Source organism: Pelobates fuscus, chromosome 10 (assembly GCF_036172605.1).
Source record: "Pelobates fuscus isolate aPelFus1 chromosome 10, aPelFus1.pri, whole genome shotgun sequence".
NCBI lineage: Eukaryota > Metazoa > Chordata > Amphibia > Anura > Pelobatidae > Pelobates > Pelobates fuscus.
The window spans coordinates 138495028-138513136 of NC_086326.1; the positions used below are offsets into that span (position 1 = coordinate 138495028).

At 40.4% G+C, this 18109-nt stretch overlaps 1 protein-coding gene across 3 annotated transcripts in view; it reads right to left on the reverse strand.

Annotated features, from left to right (window-relative positions):
• Positions 1–503: 503 nt before the first annotated feature.
• MMRN2 (multimerin 2) overlaps positions 504–18109 on the reverse strand; it is a 41817-nt gene continuing 24211 nt past the window's right edge. Inside the window, exons 2-7 of one of the 3 annotated variants that reach the window (XM_063433597.1) lie at positions 13275–13397; positions 12422–12528; positions 10433–10507; positions 6468–6620; positions 3304–5175; positions 504–1420 (exon numbers count right to left, since the gene is read on the reverse strand). In XM_063433597.1, the coding sequence (XP_063289667.1) occupies positions 1038–1420; positions 3304–5175; positions 6468–6620; positions 10433–10507; positions 12422–12528; positions 13275–13397 (2713 nt within the window). In that variant the 3' untranslated portion in view covers positions 504–1037. Of the gene's footprint in view, positions 1421–3303; positions 5179–6467; positions 6621–10432; positions 10508–12421; positions 12529–13274; positions 13398–18109 lie in introns of all 3 variants that reach the window. The other 2 variants (XM_063433596.1, XM_063433598.1) reach the window with 2 other exon arrangements.

Sequence of the window (18109 nt, forward strand, 5' to 3'; positions counted from 1 at the left end):
AACAGCTTAAGGTTTGTACTATGCTTTCCAAATTGGTCTCCACACAGTACCTTGCTACACGACTTTTACAAGGATACTCTTAGGACTATAACCACTACAGCTCAATATAGTGGTTCTGGCGTAAAGAGATGGTCTCTGCAGTCTGACAATTGTAAACACAGTCTTTTCTGAGAAAAGGCAGTGTTTACAATTGTGCCTAAGTCCACCATCATGGGCTTTCACTCAGCCAGCCACAAGAGGTACCTTTTAATTACAGTCCTACAATCTTTGTAGGACCAACATTTAGCGTCTTCATGCTCTGCATGAAAAAGCCGAACATTCGCAATAGAGATGTTTTGGTATAATTCATCTCTATATGGGGATGCTGATTAGTGAATACACATTCGGCTTCCTTTTTTGGATGACATTGTATTAAAAGTAAATAACACGGTTTTGGTGGTAGTGGTGGGCAGTAAGTCTAACATTAGAAATACCGTTTTTTTTTATTTCTAATGTTTGTGCTTCTTCTAATAATAATAAAATATATATATACACACACATTTCTCTTTTTAAAACATTGGACATTCAGCAGTCACCAATATTACTCAATAGAATCTGGGATAAGTAACAAAATTACTTAAACATATTCATGTGAAGAAATAAGGGTCTCAAACATGAATGCTTATCTAGTCTGATTGTCTAGGACCACTTACAGTTTGCATCTGATAATTGAGGTTGACCTCAGTGAAGGCACCACAATAGTACAGTAGGTGGTCATGGGTTATTGCAGTGGTTGTAGGAAGAATTGTGCTACAGACAGTCCATAAAAGGTCAGGAGATTGGCAATAGCAGTCTTGAACTATGATGGAAGCATTGTGAAGATTAGCTGATGCCTACCAACTAAAGTCGGTATTTCTCAAAACCTAGAATCAAAAACATTCAATACAAAAACGCCTTATAACTCCTAGATAAACTAGCTTTTAAAACTTTAGATAATTGTTTATTCTTTTAAACACTGCTGTTCACATATATCGGACATGTTCACGAAGAGGGTTTATTCACGTTTTGAAGATCAGGTAACCAGCCAGAATGGTTCCAGAAGAATTCTTCTTAATTGAGCCCTGAAGGAGCATAAACCAGACTTTGTCATCTTTGTCAAGTTCCACCACTGCGAAGCTGTGTTTTAAACCATCACCTTCTTTGGTGCTGATATTTTGAAGGATAATTGTTTCTTGTCCTCTGAACACCAAGTGTCCAAGGGCTCGTCCAGGAGCAAAATCAACACTAATCGAGAAAGCATAGACTCCTTTGTACGGTGCTGAGAATTCGTAGTCATCTGGGTTGAAGGCGTTGCCATAGTTGAGGAGAATGCTATTAAACTGTATTAATCTTACGGCGTCTGCGCCTTCAGTAAAACTAGCAGTAAATGCTACCGAAGAATCTGAAACAAAAGAGAAGTTCAGATATAGAAATCAGAATGGTTAGTGGAAACATTATTAGCCCACTTAAAAAAAATAAATGATATGCAGATATACACAGCTAAATCTATACAATGAAATAAGCTCATGGTAAGAGAGCTCTGTCCACAGAAGGGATGCACATGCAGCCCTTACAACATATGCTAGTATTTAATTACTTCTTTACGGTTAGTACTTAGCTGTGTAACAAATGCTTCCCGTTTCTGATTAATAACCAGATGCCTGGCAGTATGGCCCAATTGAAGTGATGTGTTCTGCATGCCAAAATGACAACAGCGTGATTATAAACCACTGTTAAAGAACACTTCAAGTGCCATAATCCCTACAGTCCTTTGCAGTGGTTATGGTGCTAGGAGCGCCTTAGTGCCCTTCCAGAGTAAGAACTTACCAGGGTCTGCTGGTCACCCATTGCTGCAGGAAGCTCCTGCCACAGAGTCATGCAAGGCCAAGCTGACAGGCGGAGAGCACACAGCTGACACTCTAATCAGTGAGTGTGGCGCTGTATGGCTGGGCTTAGCTCAGGGGAACGAACCAGAAGCGGCTGCATTGGGCATTCCAGGGAACCAAAGTAAGTTGTCTTTTTAAATGGCTTGACTGCTTACTTTAGGACTACCCCAAGGCTCTCCTGGTGCAAAAACACACTACAGTGGTTATGGTGCTTGGCCTGTATCTGTTTTATTACACTTCTAATTTTAACTTAAACTACCTGAAAGCAGGAGAGAACTAGACCTGTGCAGCCCTCTCAATCTACGTGTAAATCATAGCCCGATGTATACCGAGCTGAGCGGCGTGAGGGGATTATCTTGATGTGTGATGCAATGTGCAATAATTAATTCTGTGATTTTATAAGCACTCTCCTTAATTGCTTTTTGTGTTGATCCTTTTCTCTACACTCTGAAATGCTGAAGCAGCTCCAAATTCTATTAAGCTGATTGAATCGATAGCTAGCCATAAATAATAAAACACTGGCATGCTTCTAATAGATTTTCAGGGTGGTGCTAATTTACAGCCTGCACTCAGACTAATAACTCCTTCAGATTTTAATATGCACACGCTAGGTTTCAGACTAAGCCACGGTTTAACCTATTGCTGTTTTACTCCACCACCCATCGCCCACCGCTCACCCCAAATCAATGGGAACAAATCCAGTTAACACTTGGCGGCTTCAAAACAAGTCTTTCGGAAGTGAACAGTTTATTTTATCATGTTTAAATATAGCGATTGTATATATATATTCGCTATATTTAAACTCTCATGAGCCCAGACTTGAGATATAGATAGAGAGAGAGATATCTCTCTATCGGTGGCTGCCTGTGTGGTGAAGAGGGGGCCCAACACTGCATATCTTTGCTTTTTAGAAGCTTACTTCAACTCTTTAGAGCCCTCAGTCATCACCGCGGGTTGGCAACATTCCACGTGGCACACATGCTGGGCTCATGAGAGTTGGCGAGAGGAGCTGCTGAAAGCTGAATATCCAATGTTATGGGCCCTCTCTTCACCACACAGTGCCTGGAAGCCAGTACAATGCCTCTGGACCACCAGGGAGTGTAATGCCCCCCTCCCTGGCCACAGGTAAGATGCAAGGAATAAAAATCAATAACTCAAAACTGTTATATATATAAAAAAAAAAAAACTCCCCACAGAAGCCATCCCCTATCCTATTCCACATCCTTGTGAGTGGACTCAGAGGCTGACCCTGTGGGTAAACTTGGGGGTGGACCCTCGGGGGTCAGATCTTGAGTTGTGTAAGTGGCCACAACATTTCTGATTGAAGTCCTGCCTCAATCTATCTATACATTTCTAATTTTCCATCCTTCTGCAATCATGTATACACAATAAAAGGTACCTTGTCTTGGGGGAAGTTCTCCTGATGCATCAGATTGCAGCTCATCGTTCTTTTTGTGTTTTAATTCACCCCCTCTGGATTTTTTCTTCACTTTCTTGTCCAGAAGTGAGTGGACTTTTGCCAGATCGAGAGGTGTGTTAGAAGCAATTAACGCTTCATGATTCCCAAACAGCTTATGAAAAGTTTCAGTATGTTTGCTAAAAAGTTCTCTCAGTGAAACAATTTCTAATTTCATGGTTCCAATGGAGTTATTCAACGGCTTTAAGGTATTGATTACAGTGTCATTACCATCAGGTAAGTAAGATTCTAGCTGTTTAATTTTAATGCTGAGATGCTCAATGTCATATTTTAAAGTAGTGATATCACTGTTAGTAGCTTCATATTCGCTTGAAGCATCATGATTTGTTTCCATACGATTCATGGTGTTCTGCTTAAATGGACTATCATTAGTCACACCTTCTATGTGATGCCCAATGTTAAAAATTGTATTCGGATCGGAGTAATCTTTCTTCTGAGGTTGGTTCTCAAGAATGTGGATCCGGTCCATAAGAGACTTGGTAGTTTGCTGTTGGTTTTCAAGTCTGAACTGAGTTTCATTAAGAAGTTCATACATCTGTAATATGGTCATCTGCAAAAGATAAGGTGTTTCTTCAGAAAACTCCTCTAGAAGTTCATCACCTAGCAAAGCTTCGAGGGCTCTGTCATGTCTGGTTGCATCTTCCAAAAGAGAGTTGAAAGAACTGTCAAGAAGTTTAATATGGTCAAGAATTTGGTTATTGTTCTTCTTTAGAAATACAAAATCATTGGAAAAATTATTTGCCTGGGATTGAAGGTGTGAAGTGAGATTCATTAGACTTCTGCCTTGTTCCTGTTGAGCAGTTAAGGACAGACGATTCATTTGAAGAGCTTGAGAAAGGTCCTCAAATGAATTTTCTAGAGAAGTTTTGGAACTTCCTTCCTTTTGCTTCACATCTTCTATTCCATACAGAATGTCTTTATATAAATTAGAAAAGTTTCTTTGCACTTCTTCTAAGGAAAGAATATCCAAGGACATTTTTTGACAATCACAATTTCTAAATAGCTCATCACTGCTTTCTTGAATACCAACAATAGTGTAATTCAGCTCCATAAGTTGCCTCAGAATAAAGTCCTTGTTTTCTTCCAAAATGAGACTTTTTTCTATGAAGGAAACCCGAACTTCATCTGAATTCTTTTTAAAGTCAGTCCGAAGTTCTTTAAACCATTTCTCCAGAGTAGAAATGTTTTCAAATGCTGCGTCTGATTCGGTGTACAAATCCTTAATCTGCCTGTTATGTTCTGCAAGGGTCTCATTGACATGATGGCTGGTCTCCGGGGTGGTTTCTCTTTCTTTTGGAGTGCAAGATTCCCAGAGTTCGGTTATGTTTTGAGTAATATCCTGAAGGTCATCCTGAAACTGTTCTTGCTCTCTACGAAGTTCAGAGATGCTAAGATTGACCTGCGATAATTGAGATTGTTGCAGCTTGTGATTCCTTTTGAACTTCATGTCCGTTTCCGTTTTAATCATAGTTAAGTTATAATGAATTCCTGCTTGCACAACGTGAAACTGGTTGTCCATTTCATGTCTCATTTGTTCCAGTTTTACAATGTTCTCTTGGATCTTTGATTCAAACTTTGACCCTAGCTCACGAAGATCATTTTGTGGGATACTGTTCTCTAGAAATCTGTCCAATCTCTTCCTATTGGACTCCACGTTTTCTGAGAGGTTTTTCACAATGCTAGAAAGGTTTTGAAGACTTTTATTGAAACTGACCCACATCGGATTAAAATGCTCCCGAAGGAAATTCTCCACATGAGGAAGAAGCACTTCTCGGAGATGTCGGTCTTCAACACCTGCTGAAGATAAAGACATTGAAAAATCCTGTCTACGTTATTTACATTTAAAAGATCTTTATACGTCTCTGTCCCTTATTGGATATCAAGTTGAATTTGGGTAATACATTGAGCTTGATAAATAAATGCAATTGTTACAAGGTTCATAAAGAAAGAACATTTGTACTTGTTCAGTTATAAACAGGACAATAAAACAATTATTTTTATAATGTATTAATACTCTATTTTTTTTAGGCATACTCTGTCCACCTGACAGCAAATTATTTATTCTTCATTTACTAATAAAGGCCTTGATTTAATACGCTTTCCAAATGATTCAATAGTGTTGGAAAAACTTGTTAAACAATTTATCTACAGAAAAACAAGTTTGTTTTCCAGGCACTATAATGGTCCTTTAAATTCTGACAAGTCTGCTACTGCTTATTACTTAAATACCACATAGTGCAGCGCATCTTCTCCCTCAGGGCCTTTCCTGGTTGGATGTACCCGAGAGGAGCAAGCCAATGGCAGAAAGCAGTCACCTGCATACCTGGACAGCAAGTGCCTACGCTGCTGAAATATACCAGTGGGGAGAGAAAGGCGGTGGCAAGGGAGATCTGATGTTATTGCTTTTCCAGTTCTTCACTGCTCCCTCGCAACCTGCAGCAATGCCGGGAGCCAGAATATGATATCACTCCAGCCCCGGCATCAATAAATACTGTGCAAGGGTATGGTGTTGCAAGAGCAGGAAGATTATAGGAGCCACTGGACTCCGGGGAGAATATCCCCAGGGGTCCCCAAGCTAAGGATCCACACTGGAAACCACAAAAAATAAAACTAATTTGTGAATGTGTGCAATAATGTGTATGTGCAATAATGTGTCTGTATGTGTCTGTGTGTACCTGTCAGGGACTGTCAGTAAGTGTTTTTCAAATTGGTGAGAGTGTGTCAGTGAGCGTGTTTCAAATAAGTGAGATTGTGTGTCAGTCATTTAGAGTGTGTGTCGGTCAGTGAGAGTGTTTCAAATCAGTGTGAATGTGAGATTCTTGATGGAGAGGTGACCATAGAAACATTTTTGTCTGGACAGAACATTTGAAAAGGGGAGGGGTTAGTCAAATGACCACACCCACTTAGGAACACCAAAAAGAATTAAAAATTCTGCACCCAGGCACCTGTGACCCTCGAATCGGCCCCGTTCTCCATCTACAATACCATCCCAGCCAATGTTGTGATGTGTGCCACATTGCTCACCCATGCCAACATTCAACCAGTTCGAAAACCCCAGAAACATAGGTCTTATCTCCATAACTTACCTAATTGGCTTTCACTGTCGTTTGTGAGCGTCACGTTGTTTTCTATCCCACTTTGAAATTCCAGAAGACTACCACTTGCCTGATGGATATCATTCTGAACACTCACTAGTAGATTTTCTTGGCTTTGTAATTCTTTCATGATCTCAGATGCATCTGGAAAATTAGATATTAGTAATTAACTAATGGCCATAATATCGGACATCAGGTTTTAACGTGGAGGGCAGATGTTTTTGTTCTTTTAGGTTTCCTTTCCTCTTGTATAAATAATACATTTTACGTTTTACTCTGGTGTAAAATGTTTACCTCTTGCTATAGTAAACATTATAATTAGCTCCAAGGCAATCTGACTCCCCAATTATATCAAAAGTCCAAAAACGCACATAATGGCGCCTTTGAGTTCTTCGATCGGAGTGGATTTTTTTACATGTTAACATTCTTTTACAGTTCATTAAGGTAGTTGGCCTGATTGCAGAAAGCTATTTTTTTGTTTATTCCTAGTGGGCGGCTGTATGTTTTTCGGCAGTAATTATCCTTCTGTGTACACATTTCTTTAGGTGTGTTTACTATTTTATGCACTGGAATCGTCACTAGTGTTTTAATCTGATTTCTTTTCACATTCAGTCTTGATGCAAGCAACATTTATCCTCATTACTTTTAAAGTTGTATATATTTAAATATCTGATATATTCTGCAGTTTTTGCTGCATCAACAGCGGATAGCCGTCAGATGTAATGCTATCTATTCTGCCAAGATAGTGGATTTGCTTTTTCTTACTAAATCATTTTTTAAATATAATTAACTTTTTTCACGTTTGTGTCTTGTGTTGTCTTTAACCCCTTAAGGACCAAACTTCTGGAATAAAAGGGAATCATGACATGTCACACATGTCATGTGTCCTTAAGACACTCCACTGCCCAATAAAAAATAAATCACTATTTAGTAGATATACGCCTAGTGAAAACATTTTTCTTTGGGGTATATATAAAAACGGTTTGCAAAAGCTGCAGATCCCTTATCTAAAGCCTTTGCAAGCCCTCCCCTTCTAACCCCGCCCAGACTTTCTGTGGCTGTCCAATCACAGACTTCCCAATGCAGCTCAATGAGAAGTCTTTGCAAGGCAGGTGCTCTGGGCAATTACTGCCTATTGAGTTTAGCTCCACTGAGCTAACCAAACCAGGAAGTAACAGTTGTGTGATTGACAGCCAGGGACTTGTAACACGATTTATTCTGAACTTTTTGTAAAATGAAAAAAAAAAACACTCTTCACACAAAGTACTACAGCACGCTAAAGAGCTTTAGGTGGGCGGAGTGCTCATTTAATATCTCACTTTTCCTCCACATATCGTTTCTAAATGTTCTCATCCCATCCTTTTCTTAATTATTCCTTCTAATTTCATTGCCAAGTGAAAATCGGATTTTTCTCTTTTTTAATTAATGGATTTCAATAATAAAGTGTTTATTTTTTTATGTCTATGTTAAACAGTCCGGTATTTTCATTTATATTGCTATTTCTGCATGGATTAACTTTGTCCTCAGGATTATTTTTTATGTTAATTGAAGTGAATTGCATCCTTGAAGACTAGAAATAAGATTATGCATAAATTCATTAATCCCCATCAAATCATTCATGTGTTAAGTAAATTAGCACTAATAAATAAAATCTGCCATTATCCTTTCTGCAATCTGCAGAGGGATATGGGAGATTAAAAGAATATGTACCATGTAGATTTCTGGGTAATTTCCATAAAAAATATGAATGTTCGTCACTTAAAGGGAAATGGTATAGGAGACATGGGTGAGAGGGGAAGAAATGGGAATAAAGAAAATAAAAGATAAAGTTGATTAGTCAGACCACCCTTCTTTCAGGTTGGTCTATGTGTCTGTCTACACAGAAAAGGCATTTAGGATAATGGCATCATGAACAACAGTGGCAGAACTACAGCCGGTGCACCGGGACCGCAAGAGAGCCACCTTTCTGCACCCAAAAAATATGGGAACAGGAGTGTCTAAAAATATCGAATAATGATTTGTGTGTGTATGTTTGTGTGTATCTGTCAGTGTGTGTGTTTGTGTGATTATATACGTGTATTTATGTCAGTATATGTGTGTGTGTGTGTGTGTGTATGTCAGTGTGCATGTGTCAGAAAATGTGTGGGGCATTGTATGTGTATATGTCCACACATCCCTGCATTCAAACACTAACACAATACACAAATACACCCTTGCTTTCAAATGCCAACACTACACACAAATGCAAAACTGCATGTAAATGCCAACACCACATACAAACACACTACTCCATTCAAATGGCAGCAATACATACAAATACACTACTACATTCACAACCACATACTCCATGCAAAAACATGCTTACATTCAAACACACACACAGCTCACAAATACAACCTAGGGGAAGGGTAGAGCTCCAGTTAACAAAGCATTGTGGGACTTGCACGTTAATTAAGGATCTACCTTTTCTACCAATTTCTTACACCAGGGCTCTCTCTACATTAGTTCTGCCACTAATGGACACAAGATTATCCAGCAGCACAGTTAGAAAGGTCTTTGGAGTACCAAGATGGCGCCATTACCTCGTATACTAGGCTTACCTCATGAAGTCCAGTAACCGTATCAGGGCAAACCCATAGTGCAAGTAGTTAAAGGGGCAGTCTAATCACCAGAACAACTCCAGATTATTGTATATTTTCTGGTGAGTTCAATCATTCCTTTCAGGCGTTTTGCAGTAAACTCTGTATTTTCAGAGAATACATTACAGCCTAGGGATACCACCACTGGCCACTCTTTAGATGGCTACTAGAGGTGCTTCCTGGGGCAGTGCAGCACTGTCATTCAGTGTCTCCACCCTCTGCATGGAGACACCGAACTTTCCTCATAGAGTTGCATTGATTCAATGCATCTTTATGAGGAGATACTGATTGACCAGGGCTGTGTTTGGCTTATGCTGGCTCTGCCCCTGATCTGCCTTCTTGTCAGTCTCAGCCAATCCTATGGGAAAGCATTGTGATTGGCTCACAGAATCACTTCTGATGATGCCAGCCAAGCAGGCAAGTCAGGGGCAGCAGCTGAAGACTTTAATACAAGTAAGATTTTACTATATTTAGGGAGGCAAGAGGGGGCCAGGGGGTGCTTTTAACACTATATGGTCAGGAATACATGTTTGTGATCCTGACCCTATTGTGTTCCTTACACGGAGGCAGTTAATATGTAAGAGGAGACACACACACTCTCTCTGCCTTTCGGTTCTGTCTGTAACCAGTAATTCCATATAAAAGGCCATTGGTTAACCAGAGCTGTAAGAGGTCTGTTAGTTATTCTGCAACTCGGACATACCAAGGACTATTCACTAAATGAAGAAGGGGATTGCACATTCATTTTCAGTCAAAGTGGAAAAATCCTTTATCTTCAATCATTTTTAAACTTGGCTAATTGGTCTAAAATTTGCATTTCCCCGGGTTTGTAAATAGCTTCATTGTTCTCCAACCAATAACATCCTCGGTCATACCATCCTCTTACTGAACATCATCAGCTGAACGAGATCACTGTATCTTGATAACAGTACGACTACTGTACTGATGATTTTATCGCCATAAACAGAGACAGACGGGGAAAAACAGAGAAACCGAGGAAAACAAGCACGGTCTTATATTGGACAATAATCAAATCAATGACGGTCTATGCGTACGGTTACAAAATCCATGCAACAGCGAAGAGTTAACAAAAGGTATAGGTGATTTTTAGTGTATTTATTTCCAGAGAGGTGACACAGGGTTAATCACTAAAGTGAGAATTCAAAGTGAATTTCAAAGTTCAGGTCAGACGAGCCGATCTAGAAACATTCTTTAACTCCGTTAAGCTAGGAGTTTGACTACTCTGGCCTTAAATTTGAATTTACACTTTAGTGACGGACAGCTTCCTTTTCAGTATGTGAATTCCAGGCTGTGTACCTGTGCTCATTGCAGGTTCCAGCTCTTTCTCCACCTTTGCCAAGAGTTCTTCGGGTACCTGTATAGCATTGGGATCTGCGACGATACAAAGAAACTAATGTTACATACGAGTTATTTGAAAATGAAGGTGTCAGTCAGTACACTGCACTAACAGAATTACAATCAATTGTTTACATTTTAAATAAACCTAATAAAATAATATGGCGGATTTAAAAAATTAATGGGGGTATCAAACTTTTTTCCTAAATTCAAACATAAAATGCAAGGTGAACATAATTTGTCGCCCATTATTGTTACCTGTTCCCCATTCCATAGGTTCTGGGATCTAGGTAGTGAGAAAGGGTTATACTGCATGGTTTAGCTCAGGAGAGAGAAAGTATGTTCTTGCTTAGGAGATATCAGCTCTTCTGTGTTAATAGTGGAGGTGGGGTGCTTCACCTAGGATACTTTAGGTAAGCAGTCAAGCCATTCAAAAACAGTTTGACTACTTACAAAGAGGCTGGTGCAAGGACTCTCCTGGCACCATTATCACTACAGCAGTGCTGTAGTAGTTATGGTGCTTGGAATGTTCCTTTAAGAAACTGAATGAGATCATGCTGTCAACTAGAAGGGCTGGTGCCAATAGCCAATCAAGATGGAGGAAAAGAGGCCAACAGATATTGTGGCAGTGGCCCAATGGAAAGCCAGGCAACCCACGTTGGTAAAATATAATGCATTAAAGTTGGGAGCATTTTATCAGCCGAGGGTCACATCCGATGAGGTCACAAACTGAAAGCAATGCATTTGTACGGTGACTGTAAATTAAGCTCTGTACAACTATTTTAGCAAAAACACACAAATTGGCTGCTGTTGCATTATCTATTGAAAATATTGTTTTTAATTAAATTTAATTTAAAACTAAACTGCTAATTGTGTCCTATCAAAGAAACAAGCAACTAAACCAAAGGCAAATAGTAGCATTTGTTACCAATGTCCACAACTGAAATGTCTCCAATCTAATTTAACGCAGAGAGCTACGGAGGAATACATTATTACAATATACTTAAACACACACACAAAAAAATAAAATATGGCTATATACTCATGCAATCGTTTATAGAACTGATTTTTGAGGACTCCAAAGAATGTACACTTTAGGCTGCTTAGAGCTGTATGGAGTGTGTAGCCACAGATGGAGCTACTTGGGAAGAAATAAATTATTGCATAGAGATTCATGGACTAAATAAAACAAAACAATATTAATGCTAGTTTGGGAACTTTCTATTTCTGACACATTTAACTATGACAGCTTATTTATAAGTATTGTGGTTTCCTTTGACCTAAAGGGGACAGTCAGGGAAGTTAAAGGGACACTGTAGGCACCCAGACCATTTCAGCTCATTGAAGTGGTCTGGGTGCAGTGTCCCATTTGCACTTAGTGCTGCAATATTTACTCTGCAGCACTAAGTCTGCCTCCAGTGGATGTCTACCAGACACTGGAGGGACTTCCTGGATCGAAACAGACTTTTGGTCCGGCATCGGATGCTAGACATCCTCACGCTCTTCAGAAGGACATCCAGCGTCTGGTTATTCCCCATAGAAAAGCATTCATTCAATGCTTTCCTATGGGGAAGTCTAATGCCCGCGCAGCATTAGCGGGACGTCAGAGGGGGCAGAGTGTTGGCCCAGTGCTGAGGGACATCGGTGCTGGGATAAGGTAAGTAAATAAATGTTTTTTAACACTTTATTTACCAGGGAGGCAGGGGGAATACAGCTTTGTATTCCTGGCACTGTAGTATCCCTTTAAGCCTGTACGTCCCATGCAAGAACCTAGCCTGACATAATGGATTTCAGGCTATATTTACGTTGGCCATAGACTGTCTCTTCCCTACCGTCTCAGAGAAGAACGTTCAATCACTGACTCTCCAAAAATCTTCTAACATGAGCGGAGCAGACACTGCAAGTAAATGAATAACAATAAATGCTCATGTGAGTTTACACTTTGCTTACCTTTGTCCTCACAATGGTCACCGATATAACCATCACAGCATCTCCACTCTAAACTGGTCACTGCTTTCCGTTTAACTTCATACACTGGCTTCTGGGCCAGCCGATACCTGGAGGTAAGAGAAGAAATGGATTGGTTACATTGAACTTGTACATTGTGTGATCTTTATTGGCTATGTTCACTTTTATTAGGGATACATACATTTTTAAAATACACTTTTATTGTGAGTTAATCAATGAAATCAGCTTAACGCACTAGATTAATTAATAGAAAACACACACACACACACACACTCTCTCTCTCTCTCTCTCTCTCTCTCAACTGTTCTGACTATGAATTTGGTCTGTTAGATGCATTGTCCTGCAGTTATATGTAAAACCACAAGGGGGCATTTTGAGTCTTACAACATTTTTTTTACAGCCAGATACAATTGTAAAGGGACAATTATGAAATACGTATTCTTAAAGCTCTATATTTTAGCATTATTTGGCCTGGTATGTTCCACCCCCGATACTAGCCTGCTTCACTAATTCAAGTGCCGCCCTACAAACACACATACATTACCATCTCCAGTGCATACATTAAAGTCTGGACTGAACAGATAGGTCAACGCTTTCATGCACAATTTTTTAAAATACAACCCTCTAGGGCAGGGGGTGTCAAAAATTAACGTCCCCAGGTGTTACAGCATGCATTCCCATGATGCTCTGACAGTCCACACTGTTACAGCATGATGGGAGTTGCAGTATTGCAAAAGCTGGGGACTCTGTGCACCGGAGATCTATGCGATATAAGCAACTGCCTGAGATTATTGCTAATTATAATCCCTGTATAAGACGTAATTCGAGTACTTACATTGTCTTTTGGCAATCTGATGTCCTGCTTGGACAAGGCATCTGTGACCTTATAACGTACTTCTCCGTCTTGCACAGCTCAACGTATGACACCACACGGGAGCGGACAAACGAGCACCAGTTCCTGGGGGGAAAAAAGCAAAAACCTTTAAGAGCAATTTCTGTGGAAATCTTTTGAAATCACTAGTAGTAACGGCTGATACCAGTGCCGTGTTCCCAAGAGATCTATTCATTATTAGTTTTGTTTCCCGTGATTAATGTATCTTGCGGGTACAGAAGGGGCTCTGCAGACACCCAGACATTTGCAATGTGTTGGTTAGGATATTAGGTGATTTTAGTTTTGTTTCTATTACAGAAACATTGTCTCTATATATAGGTTATCTCCTCATATTCCCTCCCTTTGGCGGCCATTTTTAGCGAGGAACAGCACTTCTCTGACTGAAGATCACACTGGTTTTCCCAAACATCTCCCGCCTAAAAAACAAAACTGAAAGAATTCTGGGTCAAAGTATTAACCGGAACGTTTCACTGGCTTCAATGGCGTTTTTTTTTTCCTCCCAATATGAAGACTTTTCCTTGAACCTCCCTAGATTTCACTCTATAAATATCTCCCAAAGTGAATTGCAGTGTAACGTTAGGCTTTGTTTCTCTGCTCTATTTATAGCAGGCAATCGGACATTCCAGAATGCACCAGAGTAGACCCCACCTATTATGTGTTTTTACGGTGTTCTTATATTTTCACTGTCTCAAGCAATCCACTGTTTGTATCGGTTTCTTTAGAGTTACAAATCAACGAATGACAGGGAAAGTTTCTTCGTACTTCATGTATGTTAAAGGGACACTACAGGCACAAGTTGTCTGAGGGCCGTGTCCTTCATGTTTGAACTCTGCAAGTGAACACGTTTTCATTGCAGGGTTTATATGACTCTAGTGGCGGTCACTCAGACAAACATTAGACGCTTCTTAACCCCTTAAGGACACATGACGTGTGTGACACGTCATGAATCCCTTTTATTCCAGAAGTTTGGTCCTTAAGGGGTTAAACTCTGCTGGTTCAATCAGACGTTCTCATAGAGACCATCAGATTGGTGCCGCAATGCATTTTGCTGGGTTTTTTTCCAATCACTTGATGATCTTGTTAATAACGGTTAGATAAAGCAAAGCGATATCTTTTTCTCCCCGTTTCACTTAAAACAATCTTTTACATGTTGAGGCTTGGATTCAGATGAAAATCCTATTGGCTCCTCAAGTAATGTTTTTTTTAATAAATATTTTTGAGAGAGACACAACCTGACTGGGTCAGATGTTGGAATCATGAAACTAGATCCAGAAAGCCAAAGTATAAATGGGTGGAATCTTTTTTAAATTCTTTATTTTGGGGAGTGCAAAGTATAACAAATAAGCTTGCGCAGACACGGCGGCATGAACGAGCACCGAAAAAATCAACATGTCAAGACGGCAGCATGGCTGTGAGATAACCGCACAGGATTTATGTATTTTAGGAAGCTAAAAATTCAAGCACGAACACTCCACAGTCGTGAAAACAAATGGTACTGTCACCAGCTAGTCTCTGTATGCAGCGAGTATGTGAATGATGTAATCGAGAGACAAGTAGACCTTTTAGTGGTTATGTTGTTGGTGTCTCAAGTAGTATTCGGTCACATGCATAGCAGATAATAAAATTAAAGGGAAATAAAATAATAGTATAACAAATGAGTTTCAGCTGCCACGACGGCATGGACACGCACAGTGTAAGCAACCTGTCAAGGCAATAGCATGGCTGTGAGATAGCCACACGTGACAGAAGTGTGTGACTGTGAATGGAGGGTGACCCTTATATCCAGTGTATGTGGGAGAGGTAGTCAGTTTGCCTATGCCCTCTGTATGGAGACCCCTACCCCAAGGTGGTGGACTATATACACCTTTCATTGACTGGGCAAGTAGGTATAATAGACTACAGGCATAAAAAGAGTAGGCAAAACATAGCTGATAGGCTTCAGCAGCAAGAGGACAAAGATGGTTTTAGAAGGTATGAGCCAAACTCCCAGCTGCTGTTTTGGTATGTGTTCCCATTAATATCCACCTGTGGCCTTAGTTAGGCATGCTTTACTTTGGGACATTCAGCTCTGGATCAGTTAGGAGGGTTTGAGCCCTTGTGGTCCTTCAAGTCGTTCGGGGTGGTATCTTTAACCTTACCACCAACATTTGTACACAGGTGGAACGTGGAGTGTTGGTGACAACTGGGATCATATTTCATATTTATGATTCACATATTCTTGATATTTTACGAAGGATCCATTTTATTTTTTATTTTAACATTATATAAAAAAAAAAGTCTGAATACTCATTCATTTCTTAATGTTGGAAAATGTTAATTTGGGATCATGCTCTCACTTAATGATCTCTTATCAAGGAAGAAAAACGGTTTCCTTAAAAATGAGTCACGGCACATTATGTGTTGGAAACAGGAATTGTCAATGAAGTATTGCAGAGGTTAGGCTAAAGCGAGAGGGCGAATAGAAAAGCAATAAATCGTGTTAGCTCATGAGTTTTATTTAATAATCCAAAAAAACTTCTTGGGAAAAAAAAAAAATGATCTTAGGAAAATACATTGCGTGTTATCTTGGCAAGTTCTTTACCGCAAGGCAAATGGTCCAGCTGCCTGAACTGATGTTGACGTTGCCTAGCAAGGAGTAGAAGATGCAAAGATGGACGGGAGGTAGTAGCAGGGCAGCAGTATAGGGGAGGATGGGTGTCAGGATTCTCACTTGTTCCAGTGGCAGCTGCTCTGCCTGGCAGGTGTTTGCTTAATTAGACCTGGTGCATGGTGATGGACTGCTATGCGGATACATCTTGTGGGTGCAGAGTGATATCTGGTATGGTGGCTGAACAACGGGAAGGAGGGGGGAATAAGTGGAAGTAGCTACACAGCTTCCCAACTACTGGACACCATGCCCATTGAAGTGCCCATGGTTCCTGGAGTCTGTATGTGTAATGTTTCACTTTCAGAGGCTGCACAGAGTTTATCCCTTGTGTTGCTGGAGGTGTGACTCCATCTCCGGCAGCATCGCTGGAGCATCATTAGCCTACCCAGTACAAAAGTTCCTGACTAATGTCAATCTTGTACATAATTCTGTGCACAGAACGTCATTTCTTGGCGGAGAGCAATCAGTTGATGCTCTCAACCAACGAATGAGCGGCAGCAACAGCAGATGGCTTCTACAACAAGACTGCTGCACAGAGATCAGATGCCTGGCGGCGACCCAAGTAAGATGGCAAATCATTTTTAAATGGTTTGCTCCATTACTGGGTACATACGCCATTATAACCAATGGGCTGTAGTGGTTATGACCCTTTAGATTGCGTGATTGTGTTTCTAATCTGTATGTATGAATGGTAGAGTTTCTAGGTGAATGGCTAGCTATCTACATTTGTAAAGAATATGGGAAGGAGGAGCATAGCCTTAACCAGAACTCCCCAAGAAGGTCACAAAGGACCCTGCACTGCAGCCTTCGGTAAAGGAAATTTTTGCTGATGGGATTCCACTCATGACATTTAGCAGATATTTTACAAGAAGCATTTCAGGATTCCTGAATATGTATTAAGAGCTAATTTCTAATTTAACAACAAATGCCTTCTCTAAATAACGCTTCATATCGAAATACACCCCCCTCCCCCACAATACTAATATATTGTTTCAAGATTGCTAATGTATTATGCCTATACATCCCCAATACAAAAGCATCCACAAAGCAAAGCATTACAATTAATTGCTTCTCCAATACCTACTCCGTCCAGCATTGCTAAATAAAGGGCTCCGCAGCATCATCTAGTGGCTTTACGTGATAATGCACTAGCCCTTGTAGAAACTATAGGACACTGATCAGCCACAACATTTAAACCATGCGAATAACATTGCTTATAGAGTTACAATGGCACCTGCCAAGGGGTGGGATATATTAGGCAGCAAGTGAACAGTCAGTTCTTAAATTTCATGTGTTGGAAACATGAAAAATGGGCAAGCAAAAAGATTTGAAAGACTATGACAAGGACAAATAGTGATGGCTCGATGGTCAGAGCAATGCCAACATGGCAAGTCTTGTGGTGTGTTCAGAATGCAGTGGTTAGTACCTATATAGATTGGTGCAAGAAAGGGCAACCAGTGAACGGACATCAGAGGCGCCCAAGGCTCATTGATGCACGTGAAGAGTGCTAGCCCATTTGGTACAATCTAATTCAGGTTCAACTTTAATGTCACTGTACCATGTGCATACAAGGGCAATGAAACACAGTTTGCCTGGTCTGATTAAGGATGCCTGGCTTGATGAATCAAGTTTTCTTTTAGATCCAGTGCATCATTTACCAGGGTAAGAGATGGTAGCAGGATGCTCTATGGGAAGAAGGCCGGCGGAGGCAGTGTTATGCTCTGGGCAATTTTCTGCTGGGAGACCTTAGATCATGGCATTCATTTTGAGGTTACTTTGACACTTAGCACCTACCTAGGGATTGCTGCAGACAACGTACACCCCTTCATGCCAATTTAATTCCACTATGGCAGTGCCCTCTTTCAGCAGGATAATGCACCCTACCGCACTGCAAAAATGGGTCAGGAATGGTTTGAAGAGCATGACAAAGAGGTGTTGCCTTGGCCTCCAAATTCCCCCAATCTCAATCCAATTGAGCATCGTTGGGATGTGGTGAAACAACAAATCCAATCCATGGAGACCCCAGTTTGCAGTACTTAAAAAGTTCTGCTGCTAATGTCTGGGTGCCAGATACCCCAGGACAGATTCGGAAATCTTGTGGAGTCCATGATGAGATGCAGAGAATTGTTTT